The sequence below is a fragment of the Neopsephotus bourkii genome, unplaced genomic scaffold, assembly GCF_033783945.1.
Source record: "Neopsephotus bourkii isolate Nb327-2 ecotype Australia unplaced genomic scaffold, CSIRO-AGI_Nbou_v1 NB_1052, whole genome shotgun sequence".
In the NCBI taxonomy this organism is placed as follows: Eukaryota; Metazoa; Chordata; class Aves; order Psittaciformes; family Psittacidae; genus Neopsephotus; species Neopsephotus bourkii.
The window spans coordinates 213,122-234,984 of record NW_026901541.1 but is presented as its reverse complement, the minus strand read 5'-3'; the positions used below and the strand labels follow the sequence as shown (position 1 = coordinate 234,984).

Here is a 21,863-nt window from a genome sequence, read left to right as displayed (position 1 = left end):
GAACACAATCATTTCAGGGACACTGGTGACATCAATCCATAGTATAAAATAGCTGATAACAACTATTTGTTATTTAAGGATAGTAGCCTGAATTAAGATGGAAGTATCTTTAGGTACACATAGACAAATTACTATTTGTTTATAATATGTGTATTTTATAAATCTTAATTAAAGTTTTTGACTCAGTATTTTAGGTTGGAAAAATTATAAGAAGCATAGAAACTGCAACAGTGTGCAGTTTGTTGCAGAATAGCCAGTATTGGGTGGGATGCTGAAAACTGATTTAGGTAGTGCATTAATTCCATTAAGAATAAAGATTAATGCATTTTGCTCTATAACTACAACTTATTTGGCTTTCACGATGGTAGAAGCTAAGCGCTAGTGATTTCCAGTAACTACCTCTCCCAAGACAATGTATCCTTCCAAGAAAAGTTTATCCCCACGTTCCAAATAGGGAATCTGAGAAAAAAGGTGGTTAGTGAATTGACTGGTGTATACAAAAGGCTTCCAGAGACGACCTGCACTTTCTGATGGAACTGAAGCATCCCACTAAATCCATGAACGTTCAAATAACAAAGAAAACAGGATTTGTTTGCTGTGACCTTTCTCATTGCAATGTGTCTTATTTTATTTCTTGGAGACATGGTTTGCCAGTGGAGCAAATGACTGGTGGGACGGTCGGGAAGAGATGGGCACCACAGGGAAGGAGGGTACCAGGGGTCTCTGAGAAGAGGTCTGTAGCAGTTCAACCGCATTCAGCCACCAGCAATGCGGCTGCCAGGTGCTGTGGATTTCCATAGTGACACCAGGTTTGGTATTTGAGATGTTCAATTTCCATGCAGAGAGTAACTTTGGCCCCAAAACATATAGACTTGCTACTTCAGAAGTTTGCTAAACTGTGCAGAGAAAGGGGAGTTTCTACCAACCCAGCCTGCCAGCCCAGCTCTGCAGCATCTGGCAGCTATTCCTCCCCAGAAAAAGGGGAAGAGTTCATGCTCTGTGGCCCAGGAGGGACTTGGGTTCTCTGGCAGGTCTGTCTGTACACACACTGAAGGTGTGGGTGGAGGGGGAAGCAGGAGCTAGAACAGAGACTTGCACATAAATAAAGTAATTACTACATCAACTGTATTTACCTGGAGCTGCCCCAGACTGATGCCAAAAACCTTTGGCTCCTTTAGCGGAGCCTGCAGCAACATGCAAAGATAACATAGCAGAGGTAGACCCAACGAGTTAATGGTATACAATATAATGTAAAGTTACTTCTGCCAAAAAAGTGGGCTTGGATTTTTTATTTTGGTTGAAAACATAACTTGAGGTCAATAATTCAGAGCGTTTTATTTCCAGTTTGTTTACTCTGATAACACTGTATTCTCTGTAGAGCCAGCTACATTCACTTGTATTTTTATTGACAAGGAGAGCACAGGGTGAATTACCAGCAAGGGGAAGAAGCCTCACACAGACATCTATCAAAAGTAGATGCAATCCATCAGGAGAAGCAAGGAATGTCCCCACTGAGCTGGGATTGTCCACTTCCTCTTTGTATCTATCTCCATCATGGCAACACCTTTGCTGCTCTTTTCCTCCACAGTTTCTCCCTTGGGGAATCTGAAGGGACAGTGTTTAGAGCAAAGCCTTGATTTAACAGAAAACTTCAGTTCTGGAAGCGCAGGTCTGTATGGAAACCAGCGTTAGCTGACAGTTGCAAGGAGGTGTTATAAATCTTGATTTTGGACTTAGAGATCAGACTTCCCTTGAAGTGCCTTGGTGGGTCCAGCCTTCAGCCTTAACCTTTGTACTATGCGTCACAGTCAAATACAGAGTGCACACATTGTGTTGTACCTGTGCAACGCATCAGGCCATGAGACTGGGGGAACAGAAACACACAGAGGAATCCTAGTTTTGGTGATGAGTTACTGTCAGACCTTGTGCAATCCATCTCTGAGGCTGGGAGATTCTCGCCTGCCAAGAAAGGGCACTCCCAGCAAGTATGTGGGGTAGACAAACAGAAGAGTTAGTGTAAGTATTAAGGGCAGCTGGTAGGGGAAATAGGACAGAATTCAAACACTTTATGTATTCCTTCCTACTGCAGAGAAATACACACCTTCGAAGCATGTAACTGTATTAAAGAAGAAAAGATAAAAACAAAGGTATAAATAAAGATTCAGGCCTTTCATTGGGTGGTGGAAGTTTTATTTTGAATTACATACCTCTGCCTTTCTTCATATTACATTTGAATTTACCTGACCCACAATATCACCCTCTCTCTCCTAAGGCAATGCAGCAAGTTTGCTGGATGTTGTTCAAAGCATATTGAAACCATCTAACCATTCCATCACCAATTTGTTTTCTTTGTACCTCCACACTGATATTGCCTTTCAGAAACTTCAGATTCATGTTATGAGACCTGACTTTTCGAGTGAATCTTTTAGCTTTTTGTTGCATTGTGTGCCCTGCCTATGGCAGGCAGGTTGGAACTTGATGATCTTAAGGTCCTTTCCAACCCTAACTATTCTGTGATTCTATGTTTTCAGACAAACTGTGCTTAACTTTATATTTAACTACACTTTTTTCCTAAGGACAGTATCTCTGAGTGTCAGCAGCACAGCAGCTGCTAGGGCTGGTTGGATTATCTTGTCAGCTTGTGCAACCAGCCCTACAAAATGAATCACGTTGTTGACTGCACAACGCATGTTCAAGTGTCATCTCTTGACCAATCTCTGCTTTGACTCAAGCACGTTTAAAGACTAGAGTTAAACTGACCCAGTATTTAGGAACTGAAGAGTGATATTTTCACCATAGTTTACAAAGCTTCCTTCTTTCTATTGCTTATAGTTCTACTGTATCTCATTCAGATTAAATGAAAACTTTATCAGCATTACCTGACAGAATTTAATATGCAAATAAATTTCAATAGATTAATTTATTTCACTACTGTCTTGTGAAGTCACTAGAAAGTGAGTTTTTGTATTTAATCTTAGAAATCTTGGTCAGTTTTGTGACTATGGAAAGATCCAAACACCCAGGGCTCAACTGGATTATGGCAGCATACTGTGTTTAAAGGGGTCAGTGGGAGGGAAGTTTGGGTGGAAGGAACAGTGTAATGGACGAAAGGGCTAGAAGAGGTGGTGGGGATCCCACACTGAAGGGGAACAGGGCCCGAAGAGAGTAACAGGATCATCTCTAGCTCACTAATCTGAGTAAGTGGTGCTTAAAAAGAGAACCTCTTGTTGCTACAGCATCAATGAAATTCATCATGCCAGGTCCTTCATCATCTGTGAACACCCACCCCAAACCCTCCCCATCATCTTCCGTTGTGAAGCATCCCCAGCCTACAAATCCCTTTCACCCTTCCTGCTCTGCCATTTGCACTTTCAGGCCTTCATTTGGACCCCAGCTCCTGCAAAATGGAGTTTGGTCTATGGCAACAAGAAATACTGAGACGGCACTGGACAATACGGATTCACCCATGAAGCAACAGAAGCATCACGGGCACACTGCAGCATTCCTAAGGGCTTACCTGTCTCTCTGCTTCTCTTTGGCCTTTTCCAGTAGCACCTTTACCCTTCTCTATTTGGCCTCCTGATTTTTTAATACTTGTCCAAATTAAAAAAGAAAAGAGATGTTGTTATTGGCCTGTGCAGTTCTGTTCTCATTTTCTTGTTCTTGGCACTCTCTTGGGTGTTTGATTCCCCATAAGCAACACAAGACAACTCAATCACTTCCTTTTTCAGCTTCTAAAACAGGGGTGCCCCCTTCCCTTCTCATGCTCAGAAAGCTCAGTATTTGCTATTACTTGGATCTGCTTACACTTCCTGCTAATAGCTCCACCCATTTTCCCCTTAAGGGAGGGGGAGATTTTGAAAAGAAAGAAGAAAACCAACCACAAAACCTCACCGAAAATCGACATCAGAAACAAACCAGCAACAGCTTTTTGCTTCTTGCAAAGACACCTGAGTAAAATGCATTCAATACAAAGGTAAGGTTACAATGCCATGTATATAAACCACCTGAAATTACATAACATGTTTCATAAACTGAAACTACAGCACATAAATAACCTAGTCCTGCGTGTCAGGTTGTCCTGCTGGGTTACTCGCTGCTTCCCTCAGCGTAATGAGTTTTCCAAGAAGCAGGAGACAGCCTTCAAGAGGAACCAGAATTACATGGAACCTACCTAATGACAAGAAAAAGTTTTTTTAGAAAACCATGAAGAATTTTGCTGGAAAGATTCACGCTCCTGAAGATGAAGTGAAATGCGATCATTTTAGGTATTTTAACAATAGTTTTCATGGGGACACAGTTTTCAGGGCCCAGAAAGTACCAACAGACTCTGCAACCTCTACCTGCAGATAATGTTATAACTATAGTCAGATTAATTTATTTCTTAACACAAGGTTGTGGGGAAGCTTTGGAGTGTGAATTGGGAGGGAAAGCACAGCCTCTCAAATGCACCCTGTAGGAACACAGGGAGTCTAGAATAATTTCAGGTCAGACCAAAAGCAAAACCCGGGAGCTTAACAGGTGCCCACTCCAAATGGCAGGAGTTTTTCCTGCTCTGGATACACTCCTTGTTGGAATGCACCCAGCTGTTTCTTTAAGTACACGTTACTCCTATGTGTTGAACATATTTAATTTGTCAGAAGCAACAATCTCTGTCCTGGACATCTCAACAACTGAATGAAAGACAGTTGAGAAGACTTAAAGAAAGACAAAAAGGATTGTCCATCGCCTTCTAGCACTGTCCTTATCAGAGAAGTAGCATCAGAATGCAGAGATTTTCATTCTGTAATTAAATTGCCTGCAATTTCAGTACTGAAAGCTGTCCTGCAAAGAGTGAACGAAAAGACTCGCTTTCTAGCAGCTCTAGACAGAAAACATCTTTGATAGCTGCATCTGAACTAATGTTTTAAAGAACAGTAAACGCTAGTAGATGGGTCCTTTTCCATCAGCGGGACTTTAATCTTCTTTGCTTCCTCCTCTCAAGGAGAATGCCTCCAATGCCTGACCACCCTTTTGATGAAGAAATTTTCCCTAATATTCAGTCTAAACCTCCCCTGGTGCAGCTTGAGGCCATTACCTCTTGTCCTAATGCTTGTTACTTGGGAGAAGAGACCAACCACTTCCACTTCCCATCCTCCTTTCAGGTAGTTGTAGAGAGTGATAAGATTCCCCCTGAGCCTCCTTTTCTCCAGACTAAAAAACCCCAGTTCCCTCAGCTGTTCTTCATGAAGCTTGTGCTCCAGACCCTTCACAAGCTTTGTTGCCCTTTTCTAGACCCACTCCAGCAACTCAGTATCTCTTGTAGTGAGGGGTCTATTTACCCACTGAAACTTCAGTGAATAACCTATTTTTTCCGTTCATAAAACCAGAAGTTATAAACTTTTGCAGATATTGATCAGATTTTCACACAGATAATTTTCTACTTCTTTACCCTAAAAATGCTGTATAATATGATGATACCTTGCATACAGAATTGTCTAAGTCTTCTTATAGTGAGATCATGGAGTCAGCACATTGTAAGTCCTGTGATCCCACACACATACTACAGGAAAATCTTTCTTTGAAAAGATACACTATATGACAGATACACTACACAGAAAATGTTCTCTATAATGGAAACGGGCCCTCAGGATGCAAACCCAATGTAGAGCAGCCATCTTTGTTGAAAAGAAAGAAAAAGAATAAACCCTAAAAGGGAATGGGCACACAAGCAGAATGAATTACTCAGGTTTTTTTTGTTTGTTTGGAAACGGATGCAGAAGAGACTAGCCTGCAATATACTGCTTTCTTACATAAACAAGCAATTATGTCTGGTTGAGAGCAAAGCTCTTTTAAACACTCCTAATTATAGGTAAAAGCTCTATAAGGAAATAGCCTAAAATGGAAGCGCTCATTATTATGGAAAGTCCACAAGACATTTGAGCATTTTAGTATCAGGCTATAAAATCATCTTCCAGCAAACAAATGCAGCATAAGCGACACAAATCACTTGAACTGGAGTGGCTGAGGATCAGTCTGTGTGTCAGAAGTTAACCCAGGCTTATCCCTCTAGAATTGCAGATGCTTCAGATGAAGGAAGTACTACAACGGAGCCCACATTTATCTGCTCAAGACTGGAGTTAAACTTCTATATGTAACTTCAAAGCATGTAAGTTAAGCTTGTATACTGTTATTACAAAGCAGTTCTTTATTAACACCAATTTTTACTACACTATTAACCCTCCTTTTTATGAAGGTAGTACTGATAAGAAATGCTTTCTTTACCAAGTATTGCTACTGCTGCAGTAATACCTGTCTTTTGTTTATAGTGAAAAATCAAGTCTGTCCAAGCAGAAAAGATTTATCTGCATCTTCTCTTTAAGAAACAGGGATACCTGTTTCATTAGGGTATATGTATGGGGTAGCTTTGTACTTTGTGACCTCCTTTCTAATAAAATCAAGTTGCTTATTTGTTGCCACCTTGCTGATACTTATTGGTGTGTCCCAATAGGAGGTATCCACAAATATATTCATCCTCATATTGAAAAAGATTATTTTCATTATCTTTTTGAGAACATGTTCTAAAAGGAAACGTGGTCTAAGAACAAGGTACCATTGTCTCACTCCCACATTCATTCACTTACAGTTCTGGAGACAACAAGCAGTTCCTGGTTTTGCGTCCCATTAGAACAACTTCCTTTTCTGTCTGTTATCAGATAACACAGACTCCCAACGAGGCCTCTCTGCTATAGCTGGTTTCGTTAATACTCAAACTGAATTTTCCTTTATGGTTAACTTGAGAACAGCTGATGGTGGGTACCTGCCCAAGACTTGAAGAGTTACTCCCACCAGTAACCCTTGCTGAGCTTATCTGGAGCCTTGCAAAACCTTCCAGAAAAGGTGTTTCATTGCACTCAGCTGAGACCACAGATGTTTCACAGGGCAATCATGGCCTACTACAGAAGAAATCCAGTATCTTCTAAAAGCACCCGTCACAGCAGCAGTGAACATTCAGGCTCAGAAAACAAACAAAAGAGGAGCTGAACACAGCACAGGGCTTTGGCTAAATGGCTTATTTTCAGGGAAATCGACTATTATTTGTTTGGCCAGAACAAAGCCACTGGACCTGGCAACTAAGATGATTAAGGGAGTGGAGCATCTCCCTTATGAGGAAAGACTGAGGGAGCTGGGTCTCTATAGTTTGGAGAAGAGGAGATTGAGGGGTGACCTTATTAGTGTATATAAATATATAAAGGGGAGTGTCACGAGGATGGAGCCAGGCTCTTCTCAGTGGCAAACAATGAAAGGACAAGGGGTAATGGATACAAATTGGAGCACAAGAGGTTCCACTTAAACCTGAGAAGAAACTTCTTCTCAGTGAGGGTGACGGAACACTGGAACAGGCTGCCCAGGGAGGTTGTGGAATCTCCTTCTTTGGAGACATTCAAAACCCGCCTGGACACGTTCCTGTGTAACCTTATCTAGGTGTTCCTGCTCCGGCAGGGGGATTGGACTAGATGATCTTTTGAGGTCCCTTCCAATCTCTAACCTACTGTGATACTGTGATACTGTGATACCTGAAGAAAAAGGAGGACAGCCAAAGAAGAGCATTCAGAGACTGGGGCTTGCAGAAGGACTGATGAGGACAAAAACCAGTGAGCAGAATCCCACAAGGGCGACCTTATCTAAGGTACGCTATTGTACAGACAGAACCAAGCACCAGCAGTATCTCAGCAGTCCAACAGCTGAAATTAACTGGCACAAAACTCAGGTTGAAAGGTCAGTCCAGGCAGAAAGGATATACTGCACTTGGCTTATCTCTTCCATTCTCAAGATCAAACATGTATTTTTCACTCTGGCTGTTATGCAATATGGTTGTACATTATGAAACCATTGCCACATCCTCCTAACAGGTGTTGCTGCATTTTCTATCAGGGTGAAGTTGGAATCATATGAAGTGAGAGACACTTTTTAACCTGCTATTTAATTTCTATTGTTGCAACTATATGTTTTGGGGTTTTTTTTACAGCCATCTGACATATTTTGTAATCAGGACATACAGAAGGAATAAAGATGATAAAATAAAAACATTTTTTAATTTAGTGGCTCAGCTCTCCTAGTGAAGATGCTCTCAAGAATCAAGATTACAGTAAGGGAGGAGCTAGGCCTGAAGGAAGGTCACAAAGCTGGATGACACTAACTTAACTCAAGATTTTCCTTTCTTGTGTCACAGAATCACAGAATGGTTTGGGTTGGAAGGGACTTTAAAGCTCATCCAGTTCCAACCCCCTGCCATGGGCAGGGACACCTTCCACTAGACCAGGTTGCTCAAAGCCCCGTCCAACCTGGCCTTGAACACTGCCAGGGATGGGGCAGCCACAGCTTCTCCGGGGAACCTGTGCCAGTGCCTCAGCACGCTCATAGTAAAGAACTTCTTCCTAATATCTAATCTGAATCTCTCCTCTTTCAGTTTAAAGTCACTTCCTCTTGTCCCTGTCACTTGTAAAAAGTCCCTCTCCAGGTTTCTGGTGATTTCCTACTTTTTCAAATCCTGGCTACAGCATTCAGACCTAACAAGGACCATTTGCTCTGAACTAATGCACAGAGCTTGGGCTGTGTACCACAGGTTTCCTATACCTGAAAAAAGTAATTAAATAAATAACACCCCCTTACTGTGAAGAATATCAGACAGAAGGCACCCACACCTTTGGAGTTCAGCACTATTAGTAGTGTTCAATGTAGTGGTTAATGGGGATTAACAGCCTGATTTGAATCGAGAGCCTGATTAATGAATTTGCCTGGCTTCAGCATTCAATCTCTGTTCTATCATCCTTAGCCACATTAAAAAAGCCTTGCAGCATCCACTATCCTCTTGTATTGTACACCCTTCCCAATTTTCTACTTGGTAAGTTGAAATGCTCTCCCCCAGGTCTCCTACCATATAAGAATTTCCTCTGTTCCTCAAACCTAGGCTTTTCTGAATCTTTTATAAATTCTTCATGTCAACATTTTAAAACCTCAGCCCCAGTATCTACCCAGTAGCAGAGTAGTTTCACAGTGGTTTCACTGTAGGGTAGGGGATAGAACCACCATTTCTTGTTCCTATAAGTATGACTTTGTAGGTGATAACACTAGCATACTATGTTTAAAAGTCCTAGTTTGGAGCAAATCAAATCAAGAGATCGACCTTTGTTTTCATGCAATTTAAATTGGCAGTTTGTTTAAAACACTTGTTTCTGCAATACCAGTGAAAATGCTGAATAGTACCACCAATACTTTTGCAAAGTCTTCTAGAAAGCAGCTCCATTTGTTTTTCTAATGGCATTTGCCAGGCTGCATTTGAGCATCTGGCCATAATGGCCGACTCACATTGAACTAACTTGTGGTGCTGAAGGGCGCTGAAACAGAAATGTTAAGAATGGCTTGAATGAAATACGAGTGAGAATAATTTATATGAAAGCGTGAGAAGAAGCAAGGATTGAAGGAACAGCATGAATTGATAACCAAGGATGTGATTAACAGCAGTTAAACTGGTGAATACTGAGAGACATGGTGTTTACATCAAGAGCAGGAGGCCTAAGCTCGGTAATGCTACAGCAGGAGACCCTAGGTCCAGTAACAGGAGGATGGCAGCAGGGTTGCAGCACACATTGTATGCCAGTCCACCGCTTGTTATCCCAGCAGGAAGAAAGGCTGTAGCCATGAAGATAGCCCAGTGAGGAAACACAAAAAACAGGTAGCAACCATCCCTACATCTTGGTGGGGGGGGGGAGAGGTAAACAAGGTTATGATGGAAAATCAGATTGTAATAGCTGAAGGTTATAAATACTGGGGTGACTGTTACGGTTTAACCCTGGCCAGTAGCTCAGCCCCACACAGCTGCTGACTCATCCCACTCCCAGTATGATAGGGGAGAGAAGCAGAAGAGTAGAAATGTGGTAACTCGTGGGTTGAGGTAAAGATAGTTTATTAATTAAAACAGAAACCAAGCCAAAATAATCCATCTCCCCACCCCCGAAAAGAAAAAGTAAATAACAAAAAACCCAAACCCCAAAACCCCACTGCTGCCAAAAGCCTAATTGCACACCATCACCTGACAGACACCCAGCCAGTCCCTGAGTAACTGCTGCCCTGGCCAACCACTCTCACTCCAGCTGTATATGCTGACCACGGCACCATATGGTGTGGAATATCCCTTGGGTCAGTTGGGGTCAGCTGTCCTGGCTGTGTCCCCTCCCAGCCTCTTGTGCACCCCCAACCTGCTCGCTGGTGGGGTGGGGTGAGAGGCAGAAAAGGCCTTGACTCTGTGCAAGCACTGCTCAGCAACAGCTAAACATCCCTGTGCTATCAACACCATTGCCAGCACAAATCCAAAACATAGCCCCATGCCAGCTACTGTGAAGAAAATCAACTCTATACAAGCCAAAACCAGCACACTGAAGAAGGTTTTGACTGTGAAAGAAGACCCACCATGACACGATGTTTAGTCAAAAGCCACCATTCCTTGTCTTTCATGGGGATCTCAGCCTGCCTGGCCTGGCTGCTTGGACATGGGCTTCTTGGTGCTCATGAGCATATGGGTGTGAGAATAGGATTGGGTGAAATTCATGAGTCAACGTGAGTGACTGAGATTTGTTTTGTTTAAAATAAATGCTGCCTTCCCTTTCCTTCTGGTCTCGAGTTGAATTTTGTCACATTAATTTCCTACTGCACACAGTCAATGAACTACAAAATAGCCTCTACAGTCTGCAAAGGAGTATAGCTCTTTGACCAGACCTCTTTTCTGTGTAAGCCTATTCTACCTCTCTGTTAATAGACCTCCCAGTGAGGTGTTTCACACCAGCACCATGGCAACCAGCAGATCACCATCCCACATGCTTTCTCTGAATAACAGGACAATGTGAACATTATTCCCAAATTCCTGTGCTCAGACATCTCTTTCGAAGGAATATTAGCAGGCCAGCACCTTTTGGTCAACTCTTATGTACTGCCATGAGCAGGGACACCACACACTACATTTTGGTTACTGTTTCTAACAATAGAACATAACCACTCTGAACATACCCACGCTTCACAGTTTAACCTTTGACCACCTACTAGTAATGAGGCTATTGCAGCTAGCAAGTATTTTGGCAAAATACCTTAATATCTTCATCCGCCTGAGGAAAATTGTTCCAATCAACATCCTAAATTCCTTAGCAATTGTCTGCACTTTGATTTCCATTTCCTCTTTTTAACACTTAAATATTCGATTTATAAGTGTATTTCATTGCTATCCTCAGTTTGTCACAAAGCAGAAGTGTTTCCTCTCTTGCTGTCACAGCTTTGAACCATCCAGTCAAAGCTTCTGGTTGCCACCCACTTATTTAATTACCAAGCTAAACAGATTCACTTCTTTTGGAATAAAATGTAAAAAGTAATTGCAGGGTTACCTCTGCCAATTGGTAACAAATAGTTTCAAGTTTTGATCATTGGCTCCTGGACAAGCACCAAAATCCAGTGTGGCAATTATTTAATTACAGTAACCTATAATCCAAGCTGGCTGTGTATTGTTGGCTACAGTGGTTTAATACAAGCTTATTGTGATAAGCATATTTTACTACTGGCTGTGAGTCATCTTCCCTGGCAGATGTGCACAGCAAGTTAATCATCCAGTCCTGAGCTTTAACAACACAGCTCTCAGCCAACATGTTGCTGCCTCAGGCTTTACCAGACGGTGCACTCCCTCATTTCTACTTCTGCTCCTGTGGTTTGGACTTATCAGTGCCTCCAGAACAGGCAACAGTTTTAGTGTAGGATGTCACCTCCTCTATAGTTAAATAAATTGTTTCAAGGCTTTGTTATGCATTTATATGCACTGTGATGAGAAAATATTCTGCTATTTCAAATTATGGGTGCAGAACTAGGACTCATCACCACTGATGATGAAAAAATTGTTTTAAGCCATCTGAAAAAAACCCAAAACCCTCAGCAGGCTGCTGATGGAGGAACAGAGGTGTTCTTTCTTCTCACAGGCCTTTTAAAAGTCTAAATAGTCATGTTGACAATTCTTTCATTTCATTAGATGTATTATAAAAGGCGTTCGTCACACTTACATGCCTTGTTATTGATCCCTATGGTTAAGGTGGCTGCTACAGCTTTATTAAATGAAATGTAGCTGTGGACTTGTCTCTCCCGAAGGTTTCTTTGCAGTTTTCAGTTACAGAACGAGCAATGAACTGGACAGTTCTGCTCCACTAAGGGCCTTTTCCTACAGTTATCTGTATGTCCCTGGGAACTTCTTATCTCTCCCATTTACAGATCATGCCATTAAAAAAAAATCACATTACTCAACAGCTCAACCAAGCAGCTTCAGGTCTCCTGGTAGTTGTGCTAACAGCGTTGACTAGAGCAAAATCTGTTCAGGTTCCTTCCAGGCTTCAGATCCCATTATCCAAACCCTAAAAGCCACCTCGAGCGCACTTATTCAGCGGTTACCAGCAATTTTTTGTGTATGGTCTGGTGTCTGTTCTGGAGTGGAAGACATCTGGTTTTCCTCATATATTTGAAAAAAACCCTGATGTCTCCTTTCATTAATTTGAAAGTTGTGTCTGTGTAAAGCTGGTTGAACCTTATGCCAATTCTTCAAACATTAAATGGAAACCTAACTCATTTAAAAGAACATTTATTGTGTATTAAAAATCTCAGTTGCAGTTCTGTCAATTTTGTTCACTATTTTCATGTCCCCTATCTTAACTTGTCAAGTCAAATGTTCACATTTTTTGGAGTCTGATATCACAGTGACAAACATAGAAAGATTATAGAGCACTAGATACAAAATCCACCACCCCAAGAAGCTACATGTGCTTTCAGTACCCAGTATCAACGGATCTTATGGGACAGAGAAAGACAAAGTTCAAAAAGAACCAAGCAAGCACTGCAAGTTGTGCATCAAGAGCAGAAATTACAGAACTCCTCCTCAAACAGAAAATGCTATAAAAAATCCCCTAATATCTACTACTATTGGCTTGAAAGAGAAACACTGCCTAATCTCTCTATATAAATTGTGTCAAGACCAAAAGATATTTAGAAACTAAATGGCTTTTAAATAACTTTAGAGTGAGGTGTCCCTGCCCATGGCAGGGGGGTTGGAGCTTGATGATCTTGAGGTCCTTTCCAACCCTAACTATTCTATGATTCTATTCTATGATTCTAACTTATTATACATTCATATATATAATATATATGATATATATAAAACTTCAGAGAAAGGCAAAAGCCACCATCAAAATATTTTAAAGGTGTTAAAATGGTCACTTCTATAAATATCAGAGAGAGAACTGAAATCAGTTGTTATCTGCCGGAAGTTTCCATGTCTTCCCCTTAGCCCAAGAAGCACCGGGACCCCTCATCTGAGCAGTTCACAAAAAACATAGCACTCCAGTCTTGCCAAACTTCAGCAGAGAGCCTTCTGAGAGACGGTGACTTACACGTCTTCTGTTCACTGGAGTCTTCCCACAAAGAAAACAAAAAGATGAAAGTGGGTATCAGAAAACACACTTATTGGCTTACTAGACTAGGTATTTTCATTGACAGCCAGGCTCTTCTAAATACAGCTTTATTTGAAATCCTTCCACTTCATTAAATATTACTTTAAAAAATATTTATAACATCATTGTTACATTTGTTATGCACCCATAGTCTCCCACGTGCCTTGCTTCCCATAACCAGATGGCTGCTGTGGGACATATCCCTGTGTGATATTCCTGAACAGTTGGTTAACTTTAGGAAAAGCTGGAAACATTCTTGCCATGAAAGTATTTTGGTTGCCTGAGGATGTTCAAGATACTGAAGAGTTACTGTAAAACGGGAGAAAACATCTACCCCACAGGAAAAGAAGGGGATGGTGCCATTCTCTGTTTCATCCACCAATTGGTTTTTGGTGAAGAAAAGGGAAAAAGTGTAATGGTTAACAGTCTTCATGAGACCTTAACTACAGGGACAGTAACCGTGCAGGGCCCAAACACCAGATTAGGCTCAAGGCCAGTGCTTTTATAGTTCTCCCAGGCAAAACACAAGTGCTACCCTGCACAGCAAGGCGAAAAGGACTGTTGTGGTTTAACTCCTTGTGCGTGTCATCCCCCCCCGCCCCCCCCAGCCTGCTTGCTGGTGGGGTGGTGAGAAACAGAAGAGGCCTTGACACTGTGCAAGCACTGCTCAGCAACAGCCAAAACATGCCCGGGTTATCAACACTTTCCAGCACGAATCCAAAACATAGCCCCATGCCACCTACTGCGAAGAAAAGGAACTTTATTCCAGCCAAAACCACTACAAAGCCCAAGTCTTTGTAAATAAAATAACCCATATTAGATCCTTAACATACATGTTGCAGAAGTAACAGCAGAAAAGGGAGGCTGGTAGAGAATGAACTATTCAGAGGTAAACCCCAATAATTATAATCTTAGCATATGTAAAATCAAAACAGAACACTAGAGGGTGTGTGTTCTCACAAAAATGCATCATCTCAGATTATAAACAAAGTATCTAGGTTTAAACACATGATAATCATTAACTATCAACTACATTTCACTATTTTTCATAGGCCAACTTTTAGTAAGACAACAGTTAACACTTCTGTAGGTGTATGTAAACACACATAGATAACATGCTGAATTACAAATACGTACTACATTTATAGGTTGGTAAGCACATATGATTTTGTCAGGTCTCTGTGGAAAAGGTGGTGTACAACTGTAGGAAACTGTCAGTTCTGCTCCCAGGGCAAAGGGCAAGTTAGAAAAAATGGGGTCATTGCAAGAAGTCACCATGATGGCTGCAACTTCTATTAATATATTTATACTGACCTATTCATATCGCAAAACAACTCTAGAGGACATCTTTTTCTAATAATGAAATACCTTGAAAATGACTACATTGGTAGATAACAAAGTATTTTTACACCTGTTTCCAAAAATGAACGAAAAAGTAAAAGGGTATAGGGTAGAGGGGAGAAAAGGGACTTCTTTTAACACAGCATGGTGGGTTCACTCCTTGGAAGCATTTGTCCAGTTTTTGGTTAGGTTTTTTTGTTGTTGCTTTTGGTTTGTTGTTGGTTGTTTTTGTTTGGTTTTTTTTTTTCCCTTTAAGGAAAAGGATTTTACACAAACAGAATTTTTTTTTTCTAGAAATATAATTGGACAAAGCAAAGTTATCCAGGCTTCCACTGCCAGGATAAGCTGTTCTGGAAAAACCTTCTATGAGTAATGGCAACAGATGAGTTTCATGCTACCTGCAGAAAATGACAGTAAACCATATCACAGATTCACAGAATGGCTGAGGTTGGAAGAGATCACCAGAGCTCACCAAGTCCAACCTTCCTGCTCAGGCAGGGTTATCTAGAGCCCATTCCTCAGGACTGTGTCCAGATGGCTCTTGGAAGGAGACTCTGCAACCTCTCTGGGCAACTATTTCAAAGCTAAGTCGTCCTTACAGTAAAGAAGTTCCTCACGTTCAGGTGGAGCTTCCTGTGTTCTAGTTTATGCTCAATGCCTCTAGTTCCATTGCCTGGCACCACCAAGAAGAGTCTGGCCCATCCTCTTGACACCCTCGCTTCAGGTACTTATACATATTGATCAGATCCCCCTGAGCCTTTTCGTCTGCAGGCTTTCCTCAGCCTTTCCTCATGTACGAGATGATCCAGACCCTTAATCATTCTAGTAGCCTTTGCTGGACTTGCTATTGGAGCTCCATTTCTCTGTTGTACTGGGGAGCCCAGAACTGGACACGGTACTCCAGGCGTGGCCTCACCGAGGCTGAGTAGAGAGGGAGAATCACCTCCTTGGACCTGCTGGCCCAGGATGCCATTGGCTTTCTTGGTCACAAGAGCACAGGGAGAGGGACAGCCCAGGTTCCTCTCCACAGACCTACCTTCCAGAAGATCATAAGGAAAAGATGATTTCTACTGTCATGTGATGTAAAGTTTCAAAGACTTCCAAATATTAACTATACTGGTTAGTAACAATTTTTAGCTATTGCAACATGTAATTTGAGTCAAATGTGATGGATCCAAAAACAATGTCTTAACTAATAACCAAATTCCCTTCATTGACACGGAACACAAAATAAACCCCAGAAGTGCCTGCATCTTATCTCATACTTAAGCTGCAAAAAGCCAGTTTGTTTTTTTTTTCCTTATCAAGCTTCCAGGGACACATCTAAAATAAAAACCAGAGCACACAGTGAGAAAAGTAACTACCTTTTTCCTTTTAATATAGATGTAGTACGGAATGTTTAATTACAGCAGAACAGTGCTTCCAGTTAAATAAAATTAAAAACCTTTATTTCCCCCAAATATAAAATTACTAAATTAATGTCTTAAAAGAATAAGAACATGGAAAAAGCTTTAAATTATACCACCATTTACCACAGTAACCATGATTACCAATTACATACTCCATTGCTTTGGCAAAAAAGTTTTCTTCTTTTAATAACTGCATATAAACCTAACATAGCAAAGACTGTATACATCTTTATATTGCACTTATTTATATACAGGAATAATGAACTGTGAAGTCTGCATATACTTGGAATGAGCGGATTTTCACAATAAACTGAAAGCAGAAGGATAACAGCTGGTATGAATATTAAAAAATGCTTAGAAATGTAATACATTTATGTACAGACTGTACGGACTGTATTAACAAACAATATGTACATAACAATTTACTACTATTGATATTTTAGTATAAGTCAGTGTTCATTAATACAGACCTTTGGTTGTATTTAGTTGTTTAATAAGATCTAAGCTCACATACCTCCAAAATGCAACAAGGTATAAAATAAAGCACAACAATTTGCCAAATGGTACAAAAACTACTATTGTCAGTTCCATTAAACCCAAAAAACTAGTGTCTCTGTCTAGCCTCAAAATAGTTCTTGTACTTGGAATCAATCTCTATGTGCCATACACAAAAAGAACACTTGAACGTTACATCTGCAAAATTACATCCCACAACACTTTTTTGTAATGTGCAATTCATCTTGATAATACTTTCTAATGCAAAAGAGAAATTAACTTCAACTTTATAGTTTTCCAACACACACTTCTGCAGTGACATTGTTAATACTTTTAAATGTTACCAGTAAGATTTAAAAATATATATGTGTGCCTCCCTTACTCTAAAAGATTATTAACCAGTAACTGCTATTTGCTAAGTGTGCTCAGACATTCGTATGGATTATACAGCTTGCACGTGCCGAACATTTAGCTTCCAAATCATCCTGAGTTCGCACATCAATGAAGCAAATCCTCATACTTTAAAAAAAACAAACAGACTTTCCTTTACAAAACAATCATGCAACTGAAGAAGAACTGGGCATCCCATGAACTGTTGTGCTTGTTGGAGTTCCACTTATGGCGTTGAAAATGTGTAGTGAATTCGGCATAACGCTGGCCTTTTCTTCAACAGGAGTAATCTTAAAATGGAAAACACGTATTTACCAAAATATTGCAAAATGACACAAACATTTATAAAACAGCTAGCCAATTTTGTAACTTGCTTCTCACCCACTCAACTTTCCAGGATGTTCTCATGAGCAGGGGACATCTTTCTGAGGATGGTTACTCTTTTCAGCCATTCTCTACTACATTTAGGAGGCCATTAGTTATTTCTCCAATATCAGTTCTAATTTAGGTATTATACTTTCCTCTGCAGAGGAAGCTTGGATAGCTTCTCTCATTTCTTGTGTTAACTTTCAAGAGTTTCAACAATGACAACAGGCTTGGGTTTTGCCCCTCCTTTTTTTTTTTTAAATTTAGAGGGATGATTTCAGCATTTCTTATGAAAACCTACCAGAGCACCAAAAAAGACTTCATTCTTAACAGCTATAAATTTACTGATGCTAAGATCAGAAATTCTGGGGAAAAAGGAATGTTACAAAGCTCAGACAAACTAAAAGCAGAAATAAACAAAACTAATTACCATCCCATCTGATCATATTGGCAAGCAGCAGAGGAGGAAAAAAAGAAAAAAAAACTATTTAGATTCTTTTCTGCATTTTCCATAACAAAAATTTTGCAGTTATTTACAACCCATGCTCTTATAAGACAGCTAATGGTTTCTTCAATGACATTAGAACAAGCATTGTGAGAAGCTATTTTTCCAAATACAGCAACAGGCAAGCACATAAAGGTAACATTTTTAAAGGTTTCAGCGAATAACCTCATGATTCTGAGCCATGAGGGGAGCGATCAATCTAATCTGGAAAAAAAAATATACCCCAAGAACACCGCATGATATTAAGAGTTAAGAACCATGAGCCGCTCTACAGCTCTGGGAAAAATATTATACAAATAAGAGTGGAGGAAAGAAAAGGAACCTGAAGTGATTAATATGAGATAAATAAAGACATGAAGAAGGCAGGGATCAAGCATGAATCTTCAGCTCTTCCTGTCCTCCTGGAAATAATTTATTTGCCTTTGAAGTCAGGAAACATTTCTACCATAGATCCCAGATGCAAGGGCCTACATCTCACTCCATAAGAGCTCTGTTTTTCCTTCCCCTATATGTCCAGCTTGCCTATAGTGAAACACGTTGGAATACCTCCCGAAAGATAGGTAACTCTCCGTTGCAGAAGTAAAAGCTCATACCTCCAAAATACAAAGAAAAAGGGCTCTTTGCAGATTAAATCCCCCTTAGTTACCAGGAAGTACAGACTAAGGTCTTTGGGTCACTCAATAGAGACCCCTGTAATATGAACACATATGAAATATAGACAACATATATATTCTTGTCATTAAATGTTTTGTCTTTACTGTAGTCTTCCTCTCCTACAAAGAAAAAGGCTGGTGCCAACTGGAATTACTTTCTTAATGAAGCATCGGCAGAAAATTCACCAACAGAAAAAAAATTATGTTCCACAATTCCATGATATGCTTATACTCCACTAGACAAAAATACAGAAAACCCCTGAAACGACCCTTTTGCATAAAGCATTATATACGCTTTTACCCATGCGTTCACATTACAGCTACATTTTAAATGCTGGTATGTAAAATTAATTTCAGCACATACTTGTTCATGCATTATTTCAGAAAGCTCTTTCGCCATTTCTCTGTAGTTGGCCTTCATTTCTTCTTGATATTCCAATTGATCTTCCTTTATAAGTCGTTCATTTACACCCAGAGCGTGCCCACAAGCTTCAACAAATTGCCTGGTTTAGATAATAAAAGAAGATCTCAATCAGGAATATAAAATCCAAAAGGTTAATTCAAAATACCAGCTTACAGCATGTTTTTAAGGCAGTCAGAACACTAAAGTGTTAAAATAATTCTTTAAGTCTTGATAAAGTCATTCCCCTTCCCAAAAAACATACCTAAAAACTTCCTTTAGTAGCTTTACTTTATTGTCTGGATATCTTTTGGTGTTTGTATCATCTAAGAAAGCTCTTGCATACGCTAATGGACCAGCATTAACCTAAAAAGAATAAGAATTACAAAATAAAGTCAGTTCGCTGACATTCTGTCTTAGCAATAAAACCTACTGCAGGTGTCTTATTTGTTTGTCTTAGGAGAACACATGGATTTCAAAAAAGCTAGACTTATTTCAGAAGGTAACTGCTGGAGTTGAAGCATTAAACCGTGCCACTGATGGCCTCATCTGCACGGTTTTTGAACACTTCCAGGGACGGTGATTCCACCACTGCCCTGGGCAGCCTGTTCCAATGCCTGAGCACCTTTTCAGTGAAGAAATTTTTTCTAACATCCAGCCTAAACCGCCCCTGGCGCAGTCTGGGGCCATTAGCTCTTGTCCTACCACTTGTTAATTAAGACTCTTACCATACTGATTTGTATAGGCTACAGTTGCTTCATATAAATTATTTTGCTGAATCTTTATGATTTTTGATTGATTTTTCTTTTTAACACATTCAGTTCTTGCTAGCCTTAGGCAAAACAAAAATGTTTGACAGTGAAAGTTTCTGCTAATACCCCACTCCGATATTTTGTCACTTCTTCACCTCCATAGGGATCTTACCAAAATACAAAAGTAATGACCATGTTGAACCTACTGTGAAAGACCTAGGCAAAATGTGCTCATTCATTCTCATATGGGAAGTCACCACTGTATGGTAGTTTCAACTATAAACCAAAACCTGGTGTGACTCAGACCACCGTAAATTCCAGGGATGAATCTTAATCCTTTCAATGTAGTTGTCCCTGATCAGTATTAACCTGAAAAACTTTTGTTGCTTTTTCTATTCTGAAAATAGCTGCAAACAGTGATGGTATTTCTAATCTAGGACACTCTTGAATATACAGAATAGAAACAAATGATAAAACACTACTTACACACTTGTTCAAGGACAGAAGCAAGTGGAATTTCAAGCTGGATGGCAAACATATGGTCTTACCTGAACACTGACACTTCCTTGTAGCTTCAGCTGCAATTTGATCATATCTACTTCAGCTGAAGAGCAAAGCTGCCTCAGTTCTGCAACTTTTTTACTCATTTCATCAATGGCTACTTCAATTGGATTTAAATCAGTGTGGTGCTGGTACATTACTGGAATGCGCTTCTTCACATATGGGAAACAATGTATAGCTATGGATGGAAAAAAGTTTCATATAGTTAAAGTATTTCAATAAGGTGTGTTTTGACAGAATTTTATGCTAAATTCTCATTTTGAAGTAATCAGTTGCCCAATTTAATAACATACTGTATAACAGAAATACTACCAAATGTACAGGGAAACAAAATATTGAAAATGTAAACATGCATAGCTTTACATGGATTACAGCAAAGAAAGATCACCGACATTACTGCCAATAACTACTGATTTTAAAAGGTAGTTTTTTTAACAGTATTTTAGTATACTTTGCAACTGTCACCTCCAACAGTCATGTGAAATCTACTAAAGGATTTTTCCTGACAAAATACACAACATATAGAGAAAATTAGTATCAAGAATTAAGTACAACCCTCCCCCCCAAAATAAGTTTTCTTTTAAAGGAAATTTGCATTCAATCAGTACCTGTTAAAATAGTCCGCCTTTTACACTGTTCTTCTACTCCTCCTTGTCTTTTACCAGCTTGAGTGAAAGGCATCTCAAACATAAAGCGACGAATGTTATGAGTCCTTTCAAAATCTGTTTTTCTTTCTTGCAGCTCTTTTTCTTCAAAGTATGGAATTACATGTGTAACTTGAATATATGCGTATTTTGAATCTAAATCCTTAGGATTTACCTTTAAAAATGGTAACAAAAAATAATCAAATAGCTGAAATCGTGATTAAAGTGGATTTAATTGAAGTTACACAACTTTTGCAAATTAAATTTGGTCTCTTAACCCTTACATTATTGAAAACACAAGAAACATGAATGCCCTCACAGGACTTATCTGCTCTCTAACTACTCGGAAGGAACATAAAATGCCGTTTTACAACATACTGTGGATTTTTTTTAGTTATGTTATTTAAATACTCATTGATAACTGCTGTATGCAGAACCACAAACAAAAACATATTACCAAGTTATACCCATGATTAATAGTGGAAGGCACAGGTAGAGAAAACTCAGAAACAAATATCTGTCTCCCATAAAGCTGATACAATTGTAGACTGGAGATGTAAAATTGCTAGTGATAAAAAACCATTAATAATTAAAAATAAAACCCTACATCATATATAGTTCAGATATCACCTCCAGAAGGCACTCCTCCCAACCTGCCTGTCTCAATTCTGACACCCTGTGAAGGTCCCAAAGAATACAGTGGTGAGAGCAGAGCAAATTGAAGGCTTCACTATTCAGTTCATTTTGCTTCTAGGACTGGATGAGTGAGGGCTTCATGAACTAGCAGATCTTTAATTTGGCAAAAGGAGCAACTGTCTCCAGTACCAACAGATAAGGCC

General features: G+C 39.9%; 1 protein-coding gene across 19 annotated transcripts in view; it reads right to left on the bottom strand.

Moving 5' to 3' along the window:
* Positions 1 to 16,200: 16,200 nt before the first annotated feature.
* Positions 16,201 to 21,863, bottom strand: part of DOCK9 (dedicator of cytokinesis 9) — a 113,475-nt gene continuing 107,812 nt past the window's right edge. For all 19 annotated transcript variants that reach the window (XM_061361056.1, XM_061361062.1, XM_061361074.1 and 16 more), the window contains 5 exons: positions 20,989 to 21,199; positions 20,368 to 20,558; positions 19,333 to 19,433; positions 19,032 to 19,170; positions 16,201 to 17,433 (listed from right to left, as the gene is read on the bottom strand). In XM_061361056.1, the coding sequence (XP_061217040.1) occupies positions 17,311 to 17,433; positions 19,032 to 19,170; positions 19,333 to 19,433; positions 20,368 to 20,558; positions 20,989 to 21,199 (765 nt within the window). In that variant the 3' untranslated portion in view covers positions 16,201 to 17,310. The remainder of the gene's footprint in view (positions 17,434 to 19,031; positions 19,171 to 19,332; positions 19,434 to 20,367; positions 20,559 to 20,988; positions 21,200 to 21,863) is intronic.